The 17,083-nt window shown below is 44.3% G+C and overlaps 1 protein-coding gene across 3 annotated transcripts in view; it reads left to right on the top strand.

Moving 5' to 3' along the window:
* The first annotated feature begins 305 nt into the window (after nucleotides 1-305).
* The window catches only part of PTPRK (protein tyrosine phosphatase receptor type K), a 502,788-nt gene continuing 486,010 nt past the window's right edge, over nucleotides 306-17,083 (top strand). For 2 of the 3 annotated variants that reach the window (XM_036248314.1, XM_036248312.1), the window contains exon 1: nucleotides 326-657. In XM_036248314.1, the coding sequence (XP_036104207.1) occupies nucleotides 561-657 (97 nt within the window). In that variant the 5' untranslated portion in view covers nucleotides 326-560. Of the gene's footprint in view, nucleotides 658-17,083 lie in introns of all 3 variants that reach the window. The other variant, XM_036248313.1, reaches the window with a different exon arrangement.

Here is a 17,083-nt window from a genome sequence, read left to right as displayed (position 1 = left end):
GGGCCGGCCACACTGCTTACCAAACTCTCGCATCCCAAAGTCCGCTTTCTGGAAAAGGACAGCGAACCGCGCCGGGTGCCCGTTCCCGCCCGCGCCCCTCCGAGCGGCGGCGGGCGCGGGCGGCGGGCGCGGGCGGCGGGGCCGGGGCAGCGAACAAAGGCGGCGCGGGGCGCGCGGCCGGGCTAGCGCGCGTCTCTCCGGCAGGAGGCGGCGGCGGCGCCGCGCCCGAGCCCGCATTCCACCGAAGCGCCCGGAGCCCGCGGGGCGACGTCACCCCCGGCTCCGCCCCCGTCCCTCCCCGAGCAAAAGTAACTCTTGGCTAACAGGAGCAGCCGCCGCCGAGCCATGGAGAGCTGCCGCCGTGGCCAACCGGAGACGCCAGCGACTCTGGCGCCCCAGAGGTAGTTTGGCGGCCACCAAGAAGGAAAAAGTGCCGGCGGGCGGCTGAGGACTTCCCGCTCTCACCCAGCGAGGCCCGGCCGGTACCTCGGTCGTGGATTTCGCTGCGATCCTCCGGGCAGCTCTTTGCAAAGCTGCTTGAAACTTCTCCCAAAGTCGACATGGATACAGCGGCAGCGGCGCTGCCTGCTTTTGTGGCGTTCTTGCTCCTCTCCCCTTGGCCTCTGCTGGGGTCGGCCCAAGGCCAGTTCTCCGCAGGTGAGTGGCCCCGATGGCTGCCCCGGCCCCGGGCTCGCGAGGGGTGCAGCGGCTCCTCGCCAGGGCCGGGGGCTAGGGTTTGGGGAAAGCTTTCTCGGCCCGGGGTTGGGGGGCACAGGGCAGAGGGAGAGATGTCCGTAGAGTGTGTGCCAGGTGGGGCGCGGGGCCCCGGGCTGGGCGCCACTTGGCGCAGGTAACTTTTGTCTTCGCGACCCATTGTTCCTCCCCGAGGCTCGCTCCCGGCGCTGGCTGTGCGGGAGGGAGAGAGACACTGCTTTTCTTGGGAAACTGGCAGCCTCGTTGTCCAGCGCAGGCTGCACGGAGCTGGGGAGGAGAGAAAGAAAAAGTAGTTACGACTCCGGGCACGGCAACTCTGTTGCTCGTGGTGCGGGGTTATTGCTGTCTGCCACTAGTGTTCAAAAAATTTCCCCGGGAGGCCATTGTCAGAAACGTGGGGACTCGAAGGCACTGACCTCGGCGCGCTTTGCCAGGTGCTTTTTGTCCCGGGAATAACCGCTCCTGACTATTGTCTAACTACTTCCCCGTCCCTCCCCCTGTCTCTTTCTCCTCCCCCAGCGTTGGGCTGCTCCTGGCTTTGCCCTTTGCGTTAGGGCACTGAGCGCAGTTGGTTCCGTGTGTGCGTTTCATGTTTTGAAATGGGATTCTAAGGAACCACACCGGAACCACAGCGAACGGTCTTGGGCAGCAAGGGCTGGGAGCCGGGTTCGGGAAGCCTGACCCCCAGTGTGGGAGCACGGCTACTCCCGGAGCGGGTCTGGGTGATGAGGGCTGCAAGCGATTGCCACCCGCCAGGAGGACCCCAAAGGAGGCATGTGGCGCGGTCTCTGATGGTCCCTTTGGGTTCTAGGTACAGCCACTTAGAGAAGTCCATAAAATCTGGTCTCTCCCGGTCCGGTCCTGTGCTCCCTTCCAGTATTGTTATCCTTCCGGTTGGTTGCTTCTTTCGTTCTCTCCTCTGGGGGCTCTGGAGTTTCACCTGGTGGACGCTGGGGAGCGGGCTCCAGGGCGCTTGTCTGCCTCCCGTCGATCCTAACAACTTTCTGGCCAATCCACCCAGCTCGGCTTGGCTGGCGAGTGCATCTGCTGCCTGGGTTCGCGGTGCAGATGGAGACGCAGAGGTGGCCGAGGGGGTGCCGGAGAAGACGGGGAAGCAGCAGCCGCGCTCCTGGCCGAGGCCGTAGGACGCGGAGACCGAACTTACTTCGCACATGTCTGTTTCTCTAGTTGTTTTGGCTGCCCGGTTTCCAGGAAATATACCCAAATGGTTGTAATCCGGAGTAATGTTTATTTCCCTTCCTTCCCCTCGCCCTTCTTTAGAACTCTATAAAAGGAGTTAGACAACAGATTTAGGTGGCAGTATGTGTGGTTCTCTCAGGCAGATTATGAAATGCAGCGTGTAGAGTAAAAGCTATGTATATAGGTGGTGTATTCAGAGGACAGCAGCTCTGTGCAATGAATGATCCGATGGCTTAATTTAATTCTTTTTGGAGTAAGCATTACTGCATGCATCTGTGACATATAATGCCCATTAGTATTGGAACCGTGCTTGATGTAAGTCATTATATGCAGGCAAGTTGGAGTGGATATTGATTTCTTCCCAGTGTTTATCACTGCACGGGGAGCCTGTGCTTCAAAAAGCATGCAGCTTGTTAATTGAAAGTTTGAATTCTACCAGTTGCATGATTAAACTTACATGTATTCAAGAGTTGCAACTGTTAATGTCTCAACAGCTGATGGCTGTATTTTCAGCAGTAAAGAAACTTTTTTTATTTTCAAATGTTATTTACTCTTTAATGAGCAAGTAAACATTACATTTCCTCCAGTAGAATGTGGAGATGAGCTTTTCTGATCCCTGGAGTTCAGATATCTCTAATGACAACTGTATTTTTAGATATACAGTTCAGGTAATTTGACTAAATATGCTTGATTTTTCTTTACCGACAAAGCAAAACATCCGACTTTATATTACATTTAAGTAAAAGAATGTGCAATCCTAATATGCTATTTCCCCAGAATTGTATCTCAAAATTTTGTCATTCAGGATTTACATATATGCCCACAACTGAATACCTTTTGTTCCACAGTTTAAAGTCAGGTTGTGGATCTGCCTTTTTCCATAAATTAAAAGTTTATTTTGTAAAAAAAAAAAAAAAAAAAGTCCATTTTATGGCTATCTTAAGTCACTTGGTGTTCTACTGTATTCAGCTTTTTTTGCTATCAGATTTGTTGCAGACATAGATTTAGAAATTGGTGGTTCTTGCTGATTTTCTTATGTTGTTCTTTGTGATGAACTTTTATTATTGAGAGAAATTTAAATAAAGGTACTCTAAAGTCTAAAACAAATATGTGTTAGCAGAATCTCAAAGTGAACTGTTACATGCCTTTTAAATCACACCCATTTATGCCAGTTTACCACTTTTAGATAATATTATGTGGTTCCTAATGTAGTAAGCTTTAAAGCAAATTTTGAAAAACTGAGGAGTGTTAGATCTTTGAAATAGGTACCCATCCAGTCTACTTTGTTTAACCACAAATTTAAGAATCTTTTCATCATTGTGACTTTTGTCTTAGCTTTTAAAGTGTAAAAATATTGCATGGTGAGCCCCTTTCAATTATCAACTTATATTTATATTATTTTAGTTTAATCTCTCACTTAACATGACACCAGTGTCATGTTACATCTGGGGAAACTGAGGCATAGAAGCACAAAGAAGTACTGAAGTTGATTCACTGGGTTGTGTAGCTGTCATCTCTTGATATCACAATGTAAGGAAGTTTTTCTGTACTAGGACTCAGATAACTGACAAATCTAGTCACAGATGAGGTCACTTAGAAACTCAATTTTCTCATCTGTACAATGGGGATAATTAAACCTATCCTGACCTTTGCTCATGGTTTTCATGTGGGTCCTATAAAATAGTGGATGTGAACTGGCATTGCAAAGTGAAAGCATCATGCAGCTGTCTGGGCTGCAGTCGTCATACATGAAGGTAGTGAAGTACCTTCCCTTCCCTCTTTACCTCTACTTACCCCTGCACCCTCGGAGTCCAGACTATTCCAATTGTGTATGTGTTCCACTCTGCCAGTCATTTATTTTAATCATTATTAAACATCAACATCCTAGATTGGCCAGCCCATAATTTCATCAGTACAGTCAGAAAAATTCTCCTGTATGTATGTATGTATGTATTTATTTATTTATTTTACTTATGTCATGTAAATCTTTACTAGAGCTAAATCTGTGGGAGAGCATTATTAACATCCCTAGTATTCTTACTACAAAAGAAATATATTTTATGTCAATTTCTTTAGCTGTTTGTTCAACTAACTGTTGGTGGTTCAGCTTTCTCATCTCAGTGTAGAGAAAAAGATGCAGCTTTTTAGATGCAGTCTTATCAGTGACCTAGAGAGGGACTATTGTCTCTCTAGTATGATGTGAGGCTGGGAATGCGGCTCAGGCTCCTGCCTGGAATAGAGCTCTGGCATGTCACACTGCGAGGGGCACTCACTTATTCTTGAGTACCTTGCCACTAAGCTGTGCCACTTCCCCAGGGTCTGACTCCTTGAGGTCTTTGTAAGTGAAGTTAATTTCTTTTACCCTTATTTCCTACTAGGACTTTATATAAGAGGCAGCATGTTTTAAGGTTTGCCTTTTAGTTTTCTGGTTTTGATTGGCCAGAATCCGTCGGTCTCTCAGTACATTAAAACTCCAAATTCTAATCATGAGCAATAATGTGTCACTGAATATTCAGGGACTGGTTTTTATCTCTCCAGTCTTCTTGTATCTGACTCTGTTGATTTTCCTAGATTGCAAGATGTCGTTTTGTGTCTGGCCTACCCAGACAGGAGAGGCGGCTCCGGCTGCACTGGGCTCTGGCATGTGTGTTCTGACAGCTCTTCTCTTTGTATTCATCACGGTGAATTTGGAAAATAAATCCAGCCCTATGCCACTCCATCCCCTCCCACACCTTCCCCTCTTCTCCAGCAGCAGCATGTCCCCATGTGCACATACACGAAATCACAGCCTTTTCCTTTTCACCAGTACCTTTTAGTGCCGGGTGTTCTTAACATTGGAAATACGACTCAACCACTACCCAGAGCTAAACACCAGTCCTCCTACCAAATCTTATGTTTCTAGCAATGATTGTTGACTACACATTTCTATGGCCTTCAAACATTTAATTCAGGTAACATGATCCTATGTAGAGAAATGGTGGTGTTGCCTTGCAAGACTGTGGAAGCGCAGTGTTCTAGGTCTGCGCAGGGTGGTGTTGAAGACAGTGTAAGTTATGTCAAATGGGCATCTGCATCTCAGGGGCACAGAAATGCTGATATCATCTGTCCTGAGCTGTTCCCATTTCCCCCACTTGCTCTTTACTCAGGGCAGGAAGTCAGGGATTCTGGAAGACTGAAAGCAGGAAACATCAAGAAAGTTTACAGATTGCTCTTAAAGAAGAAAACAAAGAATGCGCAGAGTGTGTGCGCATGTGTGAGTGTGTGTGTTGGATCTTATATTTAATTTTCTGAAGAGGAAAGAAAATCCCTAGTTAGACTTGTTTGTTGGAATCATCCTTTGCCTTTGTCCAAACACATTCATTTCTAAAAATTTTCCTGTGTATTCCTCTCAGACTCTCCCCTTTGATCATATATATTTGGTTTGTGTTCCTCTATCAAATGGTGTTTCTCTTTGCCCAAAAAAGGTTACAATTGTTTTTGATTTTTTTTTTCATAAAAACTTATGCTCTTTATCATAGTTACTGGATAATGGTATTTTATCAAGTCATGACATGTTTTAACCTGGTATTTGATGACAAAGGAAGTGAGTAAGTACATCAATCAGCCTAATTTTTATTTCAATTGGAGCTCAAAAGAAAAACTTGCACATTTGTGAAATAATCTTTTAATGTCACAAAAGATGTATTTGTTTGTGCTGATATGTCTGTGACTGGAAGAGAAACTTGCAGCGCCTTAGGAGTGCCACATGGTCTGATATTTTGAGACTCGTGAGATAAGTTACATACAGCTATGCTTTGGAAAACTTTTTCAAAATTCTGTTCGAATGTTTGATATCAGTGCAAACTCTGAAGGGAGACTGTTTACAAACTTCAAACTCCACCTTAGTGGAAATGTGTTTATGAAACATTTTCTTAAAAAAACATAGTTCCCCATAAAAGGTTTTATTCGTTCCATAACGATTCTGTTGTGAGAGGTATGTTTACCTTCCTGTGGTATTCTTGTGGGAATTCTTTGGGTTTGTAGCTAATATTCTAGTCATAAAACTGAACTTGCATAATTAAAAAGAACTTAGTTTCGCGAGGGCTGTCCGGTGGTCGAGGTTCTGGGAAAACATCAGGTTCAGGGTGTGAGGGTCGCATGGATCCTGCTCTGGAACGATGCCATTTGCTCACTTAACCAGGCTGAACAATCACATTCTCTTCTGTGTGCTGATAATCCACGGCCATTACAAGTGGCTTATTTTGTCATTTACAGTTGTTTTAGGAGCAAATTAAGTAGCCGTTAATGAAATACCCCATGTTTTCACTTGATAAGACTGTAGAGCTGTTAACAAAGGTTATGGACAGTGCTGCCTTGGTCCTTCTGCAGGTGTCATTCTAGAAGCTATTGTAATAAGAGGGTCTCAGAAATAAAGCCAAATAACAGTGTCTAGTTTGCGCTTATTTTATTGGAATAGCTGAAAGATGGGAATATGTATTTACACACACATATGTACATACACACATTTTAGCAAGGATAGAACTTTGTTGTCCAAAGGTTCAGGTTACAAGGAAGTTAAGGGCATCTAGAGATGGGGTCAAGCCCCTATACTTATATTCTTGAAGAGAATATTGACCATAAATAATTATTCCCTCTATTTTATAGATGAAAAAAACTGAAATGGAAGATGAATGAACTATATAGTATACAATATATTGCACTATGCTATACTTTTAATAAAAATATAATACATCTTCCAGATGGAAACCTATTTATATAAACCCTTCCCAGTGCAGCCTGCTCCTTAACCAGCTGATTGTAGGCTGATTCTCCAAACCCGGTCCAGGGCAGCAGCTGACCAGCTACAGAAATACCCCTAATCCTTGTTTGGCAGCGTGGTGACTTTGCAGCTGTGTAAGTGGTAGACTGGTCATAGCTCCTTGACATGATTTGCCTTAGGTCATTCAGGAAGGTCAAAGGTAGAGAGGAAGCCTCTCTAAGTGCCCTCATGCCCCTGGTGGGCGGCGATAGCTGGTTACTGCATAGTGATTGGATCCCTCAATTGCAAGGTGCCCCAGAACCCTGCCATTTGAATTGTGTGGTGCATGGACCAGCAGCATCCGCCTTGCTTGGAAACTTGTGATGGTCTTGTGCTAACCTGTCAGAGCCAACTCAGACTCTGCATTTTAATACCAGGTGATTCGCTTGAACATTTAATTTTGAGAAACATGGCTCTAGGACACAACAAAGCTCGGCTTGAAAATGATTGCCACTTGCACTTTCCTGCAGAATTGTGAGGGTATTGAAGGAATGATTGCAACATGAAACGCACTTCCCTGGAATTATATTTCTGATCAGTATTTACTTAATTAGAATTTAATATACTAGACACATCAAAACAACAATACCATCCAGGTTTTTAAAGAATACTCAGATAATTTTGAAAGCAATATTTGTATAAGATTAAAAATAAAGCTAAATAGTTTTGGTTATAGACCTGTTGTATAAGAATATTTAAAGGTAAACATATCCGAGGAACCAAACATGATATACGCTATTCATTGGTGTGTGTATTGATATGTTGATACAGGAAATAGTATTCCCTCAGACATTACTAGTAGCAGTTTTTTGTTTTATATTTCTCTTTTCTGAAGATAATGTAAGTGTCTTTGTGATAAGGGGCTCAGTGATGGGACAGTCAACTACAGTGAATGGGACTTAGGTAGAATACATTCAACTGTCACTGGTGTTGTTTTTGCTGTGTTTTGTGCTCATATTTAAGAATAGAGATTCTTGTCAGTTTTCTCAAGAGAAAAATTATGATGTAATAGACAGTGCACACTATTCATGTCAAAACACAATTTCACTTGCATTTTATAACTTGCCTTAGCATTCTTTCGGAAATGAATTCTCCCAGAAGACCTAATTGCCTTCTTATTAATGAGCCTGTAAGTGTGTTTTGTTACCATTTACTATTCTAAATGTATCTACGTTTGCTGGTTGTTTCAACAGTGAAGTCTGATTAAATCATGACTGCTGTATTTGTTTTTGCAATTCGCTAGCGATTCAGGAAATACTGGCATAATGACACAGTCATGGCAGAGACTAATGGAAACAAGAGGTATAAATGAATGTTAACCCATAGCAGTAGGTTGTATTCTGCTGTTGGGAGCTGGAGTTTGGGGTAACACACAGCAGAATTCTCTACATGTTTGATACTGTAAATAAACGTCTGCTTAACCTATATTGTTTAAAACACAAAACAATAATTCTGGCTTAATAAGTAAACTACAGGGCAAGGATTTTCACATTCACCCATGTTAGACACCGGTGTTTAAAGGACGAGGTCTCTTTGTAGACAGATCAGTGTTAGAGATCTTAGTGATGGAGGGAGACTCGAAAAGGCACTTCCATACATGTCCAAGGGCTTTAGAGTCTGAAGGTTCTTCTAATTTTACTTCAGATTCTCAAACTTGCCTTTTGTATTAGTTTTCTACTTTTATTATTGTCAGCAATCATTGGGTCTATTTATTCTCTTACACATTGGAGAGAAGACATTTCCCTAAAGCAATTGCAAAAACAATAGACACTGCCATTTACCGGGCCTACGACCTCGAGGTCTTACGATCAATGTTTTACATAATTTTAAATTCTCACGATAATTACTTAATATTGAAAGCATCTTCATTTTGCAAACTGAGGCCAAGAGAGGTTAAGTAATAACTTGCCTTGGGTGACAGTGCGTGGAACTAAGTAGAGCCAAATTCATTATTAATATGTACCCATGTGTAGCAAATAGACATTTTTGGGGTTGCATATTGGCAGAACAGGCAACCCAGACTGGTTATTATCTGCCTCAACTGACAGTGAAGATGGAGCTTGACTTAGGAGTTCACACAATTCCTTGGGGATGTGATCTCTCTCTGCTTGGGGTGCTTTCTCTCTTCTTGAGGTGCTTAGTTCTGGGGCACGCCAGGAGCTTGGTTTTTAGGGCCCCAAAGTAGAGACCAGGTAGGTTCAGGAGCTCCCAAGCCACACGATCCCAGATTCTAGTCCACTAGAAAAATATGAGCGTATGTGCTGGTTACAACTCAAAAGGCCCCCAGGTTCACTCCGATTGGACCTAGTGAATCGTGTCCAGTTTCTGCCTGAGGGAAATTAAGTGCGCTGATTGGCGCAGTCGCCTAGGACTCTGGGCTCCGCTGAAGGTCCTCAACCAGGTCACAGGGACCGATGTGGGGGATGGGGAGTTGAGGGAAAATTAGCTCAAACCTTCAGTTGTCAACACATAGGGGATTGGGTTGTGGGAAGGCAACCAAACTACAGTCTGGTTGTTAAATGCGTGAGCAGTAAAAGCAAAGGAAAGAGGTTGCTACCTGTGTGTATATTTTTAGAATCCTTCTGAGCGGAAGAAAGGAGGTGGTGGGGAAAAGACAGTTGAGTGAGATGGTCCTTAGCTCTGGACCACTAGGTGGTAACATCAGGAAGATGTTGGCCTCGGCCTTAGTCAACAGGGGAAGCGGGTGGAAGAGGAAGAGGAAGAGGCAGATTGCAGGAGGCAGGTATGAGCATTACCGATCAGGTGTTTGTAATTTAGGGAGTTGCTTTTTTCTCTTTAAACCTTGCTTTAAAGTACAAATTTTATTATTTTAATTGCCTTATTATTAAATAGGTCCAACATTAAAAATGGACAGAACTCTGAGTGCTAAGAGAGACCTTATAAAATTAATATCCCTTCATTTGATGTAACTTGCCCAAAGTCATACAGTCTGGAAGAATTTGAGATTTTGATTTAGGTCATTATTGTTACCAAATGCACATTGTTTTGCTCAGTGGTTATTTACATAGATTATTATTATTTAAGGTCTTCTTTAATTATTTTGGTCTGTATTCTGAAGTTTTAAAACAATGTTTCCAAATGCAAATCTGACTTAATGCTCGGCTTTGAGAATAGTAATCCACATAGGAGGTGATAATAATATGTCTGTAAAAGACCATCTGAGAGAATAACTGCTTGGCTTTCAAGTATCCCGCAGGATTAATTTATTCAGATGTGCACGAATATGTGTTTGCATGTATACGTGTATTTATTTTTAACAGAAACCAGAGAGTGAGCTAAGCTGTGATAAATGATCCTAACTGACACAGAAATAGAACCTAGTAACTCTTCCTTTTGGAAATGAGTTTTGTAAAGCTCACGAGATGGAAGTCAACTTGTCTGGAATTTCGATCTTCTCACCTCTCTCTTCTGTGTCTAACTTCATAATGCATATCCACACCATGGGGTGTGTGCCAGGAGGCTCTGGATAGTGAGTAATATGCAGAGAAGCAGCAGCTGTCGGCCCAGCTCCCCCTCTCACAATGAGAGACTTATCGGGGCTGTGTTGGAGACATATCTGTGCTAGTGGCCGAAAGCTGTGGGTATGACTGAGGACCAGGGGGCCGAATGTGGCTGTGCCAGGTCAGAGCAGTGTATCATCCCCAGGCACTTCCAAAGCTGCTGATGGTCCTTCTCTGGCCATAGCAGCTGGCCGGGCACGTGGGGTGGAGCCTGTGGTCGCGGAGGATGGCTTCTTGGCGTCAGCATTTTTTCTTCTGTCACTGGAGGTCTATTTTTACACACCTTTGTCTACTACCTTAAAGAATTTAATAAATTACTGTGTTTTCCCCTGTGTCTTGCCTACTTTCTCTGACTTTTTTTTCTAACCTTGTGTTATTTCTCTATCTGTATCAGGTGTGATAAATAGGACTCCTGAAGGATGAAGTTCGTAATCATTTGTCTAACCTCCTGTCAGGCGGAAGCAGAGTGCTATCTAGGGTTGACTCATTGCTTCTTTATCTGAGCTCCCATTTAAATACTTGGAAGTATACACAGGGAAAGGGAGAGAGAGCAAAGGGCTTCTTGGAGATCAAGGTTCGAAACCCCGTTCGTTCACAGAGATTGGGCGGGCTGTAAGACAGCTCCAGTCTTAGCTGTCACTTTCTAGCTCTGTGGGTTGGAGGTGATTTCTTTCTGTTTTATCCCTACTTTCCTTATCACTACAATAGGAACATTACAATGAAAGTGGATTTAATCTCTTCTCTAGTTACTCAGTAGGACACTTTTAAAGGTAAAATGAGTAACATATGTGAAAGGGCTTTTTAAAAATAATTGTATATGCCTGGCCGGTGTGGCTCAGTGGTTGAGCGCCAACCCGTGCATCAAGAGGTCGCCGGTTCAATGCCCCATCTGGGCGCATGCCCAGGTTGTGGGCCCGATCCCCAGTGGGGGGCATGCAGGAGGCGGCCAGTCGATGTTCTCATATTTTTGTTGGGAATATAAATGTTATTAATGAAGACATTGTTGAAGGCACAAAGTATGTGCTAAAGAATGGAAATGAAAACAATAGATGCTTTGTGTATCTAAGTTGTACACTGCATATCTAAGTTGTTTACATATCTGAGTTTTAGGGGAAAGCAGTGTGATAAAGAAGAGCCAGTAAGTTCCTGTGAGCAATGAGTAATTTTGTTATGTATCATAAAATGTAATCCCCTAACATTCATGTTAATAAAGATTATGTGATTAGAATATATTTTCATTGAAACATTTTAAACTTGTTATAAAGACTATGATGCTATATGGCAACTTGTGTGTACAGTTTTTTCTTTCAAATATTTTCAGGAAGAGATGAAAAAGTGCTCTTGCACTCAGCCAGTGTGGCTCAGTGGTTGAGCGTCGACCCATGCACCAAGAGGTCACTGGATCGATTCCTGGTCAGGGCACATGCCCAGGTTGTGGGCCCGATCCCCAGAGCGGGGTATGCAGGAGGCAGCCTATCAGTGTTCTCTCTCATCTCATCAATGTGTCTGTCTCTCTCTCCCTCTTCCTTCCTCTCTCTCTAATATCAGTAAAGAAAAAAAAAAGTGCTCTTGCTGTTTGAGCTGGTTTGCCTGGTGAGTGAGGACATGCTTCTGATAAGATTTGTCTCCCTGTATTTGTGCTTCTACTCTACAAATCTTTGGGCATCTATCATGTGTCACTGCTGGGTCACGCCCTGGGATATGCTGGCAGGTAAACCAGGTATTGTCCCTTTGCTTTGGGAGCACATGTGACTTTATGGCTGTTTAGGGAGTGGTAATCTTTGCACAGCTCCATATCTAATGATTAACAGGTGAACTGGGGCTGTTTTGTAACCGATCATACACCGGTGTCTTGGCAAGTCTCAAAGCACAGTCTGTCTCTTGCAATTTGCTGGTCCACTGGAGAACTTTCCTGGGTTCATACTGTGCATGGGTTGTCTTTCTGTACCCCCGAGGCTACACACAAAAAGCTTGAAGCCTATCATCAAGTAATTATGCAAAAAATTTGCCACAGTGACAGTAAAATTCCACCAATGGAATTTCCCAAAAGTTGAGTAATCAGAGTAAACAAGTCTGACGCAGGAGAGGGTACATGTGCTTTCTGGAGGCTCAGTCACTTAACGCTTCCTCTGGAAGGAGCCGGAAGGTTGGGGGGGACGCGCTCCACAACAGGACAGATTCCTGTTTGCTGTGACCTGCAGATGCTTATCAAGGGCCGCTGTTGCCCGACCCGCATCAGCCTTCTCTCTGTGGCTTCATGGGGTGGGTTGCCCAGAGCTGTGGGGGTTGTGGGCGAGGGAGGCCAGAGGCCAGGAATCTGGGTGGACCTTGACCCTCAGGAACTGCACCTGCACCCACACCCGGAAGCAAAGCAAATTCCATTCCTGGTGCTTTGGCCATTCATTTTGAAGGGAGCAACGGCATTGTCATTTAAATACACCCATTGTCCTACCAGGAAAGGGAGATTTTGAACAACTGTGTTAAAGGAGGCCCACCTGACTTGCAGTGTCAGTTAAAGGGAAAATTTAATTTGGGAGATGTGCATATTTTTTCCCCAGCAAAATCAAAATCGCTAATCCTCAAAAATAGAAATTTAGAAAACTTTTGTTTTGGTTGAGTCAGCCCCATTTCGTGCCCATCTTGTCTTCGGGAAGAGGACACTCAGATAACATATAGTGTCATTTTAAGTGACCAGGTGACTGTGAGCACTGGTTCCAGCATTTTCTTGCTGAGGGGTCCATCCACTTTCCTTCAGTTCCTACCTCTGTGAAATGGAGCACATTCAGGTGCCCAGCTGGATGTTCGTTTTGAGGGATACGGAATTAAGATGCTCCGAAGAGTGCCTGGCACACCAATAAAATTCGTTCAGTCTTAGGCAGGTGCAGATTTGGGGCATTTATGAAACTGCTCATCCCCTCGAGAGACTGAATCTCAGCTAAGATATGAAAACTTGAATTTGGGAGGAAGGTTAAAATGGGAGTTGAGCAGAAAGTTGAAGAGTAAGATCCGTGTTACTTCTAGAAGTGCCATGTCATCCCATCCCAGGAAAGGCGGTCCCGTCCAGAGCAGCCCACGAGGAAGGTTTCCTTCGCTCCTGAAGAAGGCTGTTCTCCCCTGGCGTACAGAATGAGAAGGGGCATCTGTCGCCTGCCCTGTTTGTGCGGGGCACATGCTAAGTACACGTGTTACTGAATCCTAGACCACGTTCCTGTTTTCCTTTTAGAGTTTGCTGTTGATATTTAATCATTGTTGGCCCAGGTAGTTTCAAACTCATTGAAGCTCCAAGCCACTGCCAGCCAGGGTAAAGCAATAGTATTTTAATATATATATTTTTTTTTAGAGAAAGAGTAAGGGGGAGGGAGAGATAGAAACATGGATGTGAGAGAGAGAGACATCCATGGGCTGCCTCCTGCACGGCCCCTACTGGGGATCAAGCCAGAAACCCCGGGCATGTGCCCCGATGGGGAATCAAAGCAGGACCTCTCAGTCCGAGGGAGTTACGCTCGGTCGACTGAGCCACGCCAGCCTGGCAAAGGTGAAGTCATTTCAGAGTCCTGGGCTGTGGAGCCTGGGGCTGCGGAAACTTTCACAACCGCTAGTTCGCATTCAGAGCTGCTCCTTGCCAGTCAGAGCAGAGGAAAACCTCTCGAAATATGCATGAAAATGTTCCATTCAAGTTTCAGACTTCCTAGTCCCCTCCGCCTTCTCACGCTCTCTCTTCCAGCTGTGATTGAAACAGCCGTCCCTTTTTCATGTGTCATCCTTCTGAAAATATTTGCACTCCAGATATAAGGATCTGCTTTCTCATAGGAGAAGCTTTGTGCACTGTAGGTGCGAATCTCACCCAAATAAATGCTCCTGTAACATTCCATTTACTGTAATAATGCAATTTTGTATCCTGACTGGATGCTCCCCATACAGGGGTGGGCAACAGTTGGTTTATAGTTGCATTGTGACTTTCTTTTCAGTTAATAAAGCTATTGTGACAATCATAGTCTGCTTGTCTTTGGCCAGATGAACTCCTGCAAACCCACTCTTGACCACTCATGTACAGGTCTTAAGTCACTGTGGTGGTAGCAGGTGTCTTTGTAAGTTCCCCCCATTGAAAAAGTTTAATAAGCCCTGGCCGGCTTGTCTCAGCGGTTGGAGCGTTGGCCTGCAGACCAAAGAGTACCGGGTTCGATTCCAGCCAAGGGCACGTACCTCAGTTGTGGTTAGTCCCCAGCCCCAGCTGGGGTCGTGTGGGTGGCAGCCAGTCAATGTTTCTTTCACATCGATGTATCTCTCTCTCTCCCCCTCCCACTCTGTCTGAAGATAAGTGTAAAAATATCCTCCAGTGAGCATTAAAAAAAACAAAAAGTTTAATAAGATGTTGGCCTTTTGCTACACTGTCCGGGAGGAGAAAGCATCCTCTACCCTTCAAGGTTCTTCTGGCTGGACTAATAATCAAATTAACAGGAGAGAAACAAGTTGAAATTTAATAATATATATATCTCCCATATCCACAGGCGTGAGCCAGGAACTGAGTAACCTACCAACATAGTGAAAGCCAGCGCCTTAAGTACCACTTTCAGCTAAAGACAAAAGATGATGTTGAGAGTGGAGACTCAGTTACAGGAGGTGACCAGGAAAAACACAGACAAGGCTAAAGCTCTTAAACAGATTTGCACCCCATACTGTGAGGGCGACCCCCTGGCAAGGTGGAGATGTCCCTTACAAATGTAAATATCTTTTTACAAAGGGTGACTTCTACTTGTTTTTCAGAGTTTGTCCCAGGTCTGCTGTTTTAAAAAATTAACCAGCCTAATATGATCAATATCCCAAAGAGGCATATTTTGGGGTGGCAAACTCTGCTTCTCTCCAAACTATCTGTCCCGGTTCATAGTCTTAATGAGAAGAATTAAAGAACAGACTCATAACCCATGTGTACTTCAATATGGAGCCATACAAAGAAGGGGAATGGACACCTGGACTGTTGTTCTGGGCCCCAGAATCACGGTCCAGTTACTGTTTGAAAAGCAGAATGGTCCTTTTATATGTCACAATAAATACCTGGGTACTAGAGCAGGCAAAGATTGAGTATGGCAGACCTATGCATGGAATGAAAACACTCTGTAATAGACAGGTTAATTTGTGGATGAAACAGTGTTACTGTAATAAACCTTACATTCCTAACTGGGCAGGTCATGATGACTAGTCATGCCGCAGACCTGTAACTTCTCTAGTGAAAGGTTTTTAAGTCAAGCCTGTCCATTGTTCTTGTGCATCTAGGTTAACACACCTTCGAAATACCAGAAGTAAAACCCCCGGGAGGGGTAACCACCCTCAGAAAGCACATAACCTTACAATCCACTCCCTGCCTTGCTGTCTTCCACCGTCCTGTCATCTTCCCTTGTTCCCTCCTTCAAAAGAACAAAAACTGTTATTCCTGGGAGCAGTTTAGATCTTGCTTCCTGGCAGTTGTTGTCAGTTTTGGCTCAAACTCTTAAATTCTTTGCATTTCTTACATTGAGAAATTAAATTTAATAAGATATACGGGAACCATAAATTGTAACCAGTGTGGCTCAGACCGCGGCTTCCAGTCTCTCTCCATGAAGGCGATGGAGAGATCCATAAACCAGCAACGTTACCGCAGACATCTCCCGAGGACCAGGTGCTCTGACTCCTTGCTCTCCAGACAGCCTCTTAGATGGAGCAGAGCAGATTGTGTCCTTTCCTGGCTCCTTCTTATCGGGAATGCAGATCCAGGGGAGGCCTGGGAATTTCTGTGAGGGATGTTTTTACTCCTTTATCTTAGACACAGGAATCCATGGGCATTATTTTGAGTTTCCCACGGGTATATACCGTTTGTTCATTTAAGTATCCATTTAAAATCTTTCCTAGTCTCTCAGCAGTTTAAGAATCAGGATATTAGTAGAGTGAAGCACTCCAGTCTCTCATTCTTAAGTATACCGGTGTGGCTCAGCGGTTGAGCATCAACACACGCACCAAGAGGTCGCTGGTTCGATTCTTGGTCAGGACACATACCCAGGTTGTGGGCCCGATCCCCAGTGGGGGGGGGGGAGGGGCTTGCAGGAGGCAACCAATTGCTGTTCTCTCTCATCGATGTTTCTGTCTCTCTCCCTCTCACTTCCTCTCTCTCTAAAAAATCAATAAAGGAAAAAAAATTTTTTTAAAAAAAGGGACAAAATGTCATGTCAGCATTTACCTGTCAAGTGCCAATGCGTTGAAAACAGTGAGAGGTTTCTTTGAGGTGGAGACTTTTATTGTTATTGACACCCCCATCTATTGTTGGGATTACAGCTACATCAAGCATTGTTTTATGTGAGCAATGACAAGGATATGTCTCTTCTGTATGTTATGGCAACAGCTTTGAACTTTAGTAATAGCATGTCCAATATAATATCTTGTTGAGCTTGTTAAAAGAGGTGATACCAGTCTAAATTATTAGCACTTACTTTTAGGCAAAACCTTGTTGGGGCAGGCAACATTGATCTGTGAGTGCATGTGATTGATTAAGATCCCCAGTAGGCTGTTCAGCTGGAGGCCTCTTCCTTCAATCAGAGGTGTGTGGCGAACCAGCCTCTTCCCTTGCATGTTCATTGGGTCAAGTTCACCAAACACAGGCAGACTTCTCTATATTGTGCTTTGCAGATGTTGTGTTGTTACAGATTGCAGGCAGGACCCTCTACCAGCAAAAAGATCATGCCCTGCTTGATTGTGACACTTGCTTCCTCGCGGTGGTCTGGAACAGAACCCGCAGTATCTGTGAAGTGTGCCTGTGTTTAATGAGAGCCAATTTTCTGCCAGGCAGTGTGCTTAGTACAAGAGGGCAAGAAGATGAAAAACT

The sequence above is a fragment of the Molossus molossus genome, unplaced genomic scaffold (genome assembly GCF_014108415.1).
Source record: "Molossus molossus isolate mMolMol1 unplaced genomic scaffold, mMolMol1.p scaffold_m16_p_8, whole genome shotgun sequence".
Taxonomy (NCBI): Eukaryota; Metazoa; Chordata; class Mammalia; order Chiroptera; family Molossidae; genus Molossus; species Molossus molossus.
Note: the sequence above shows the minus strand (reverse complement) of the source record. Positions and strands in the feature narration are given on the sequence as shown.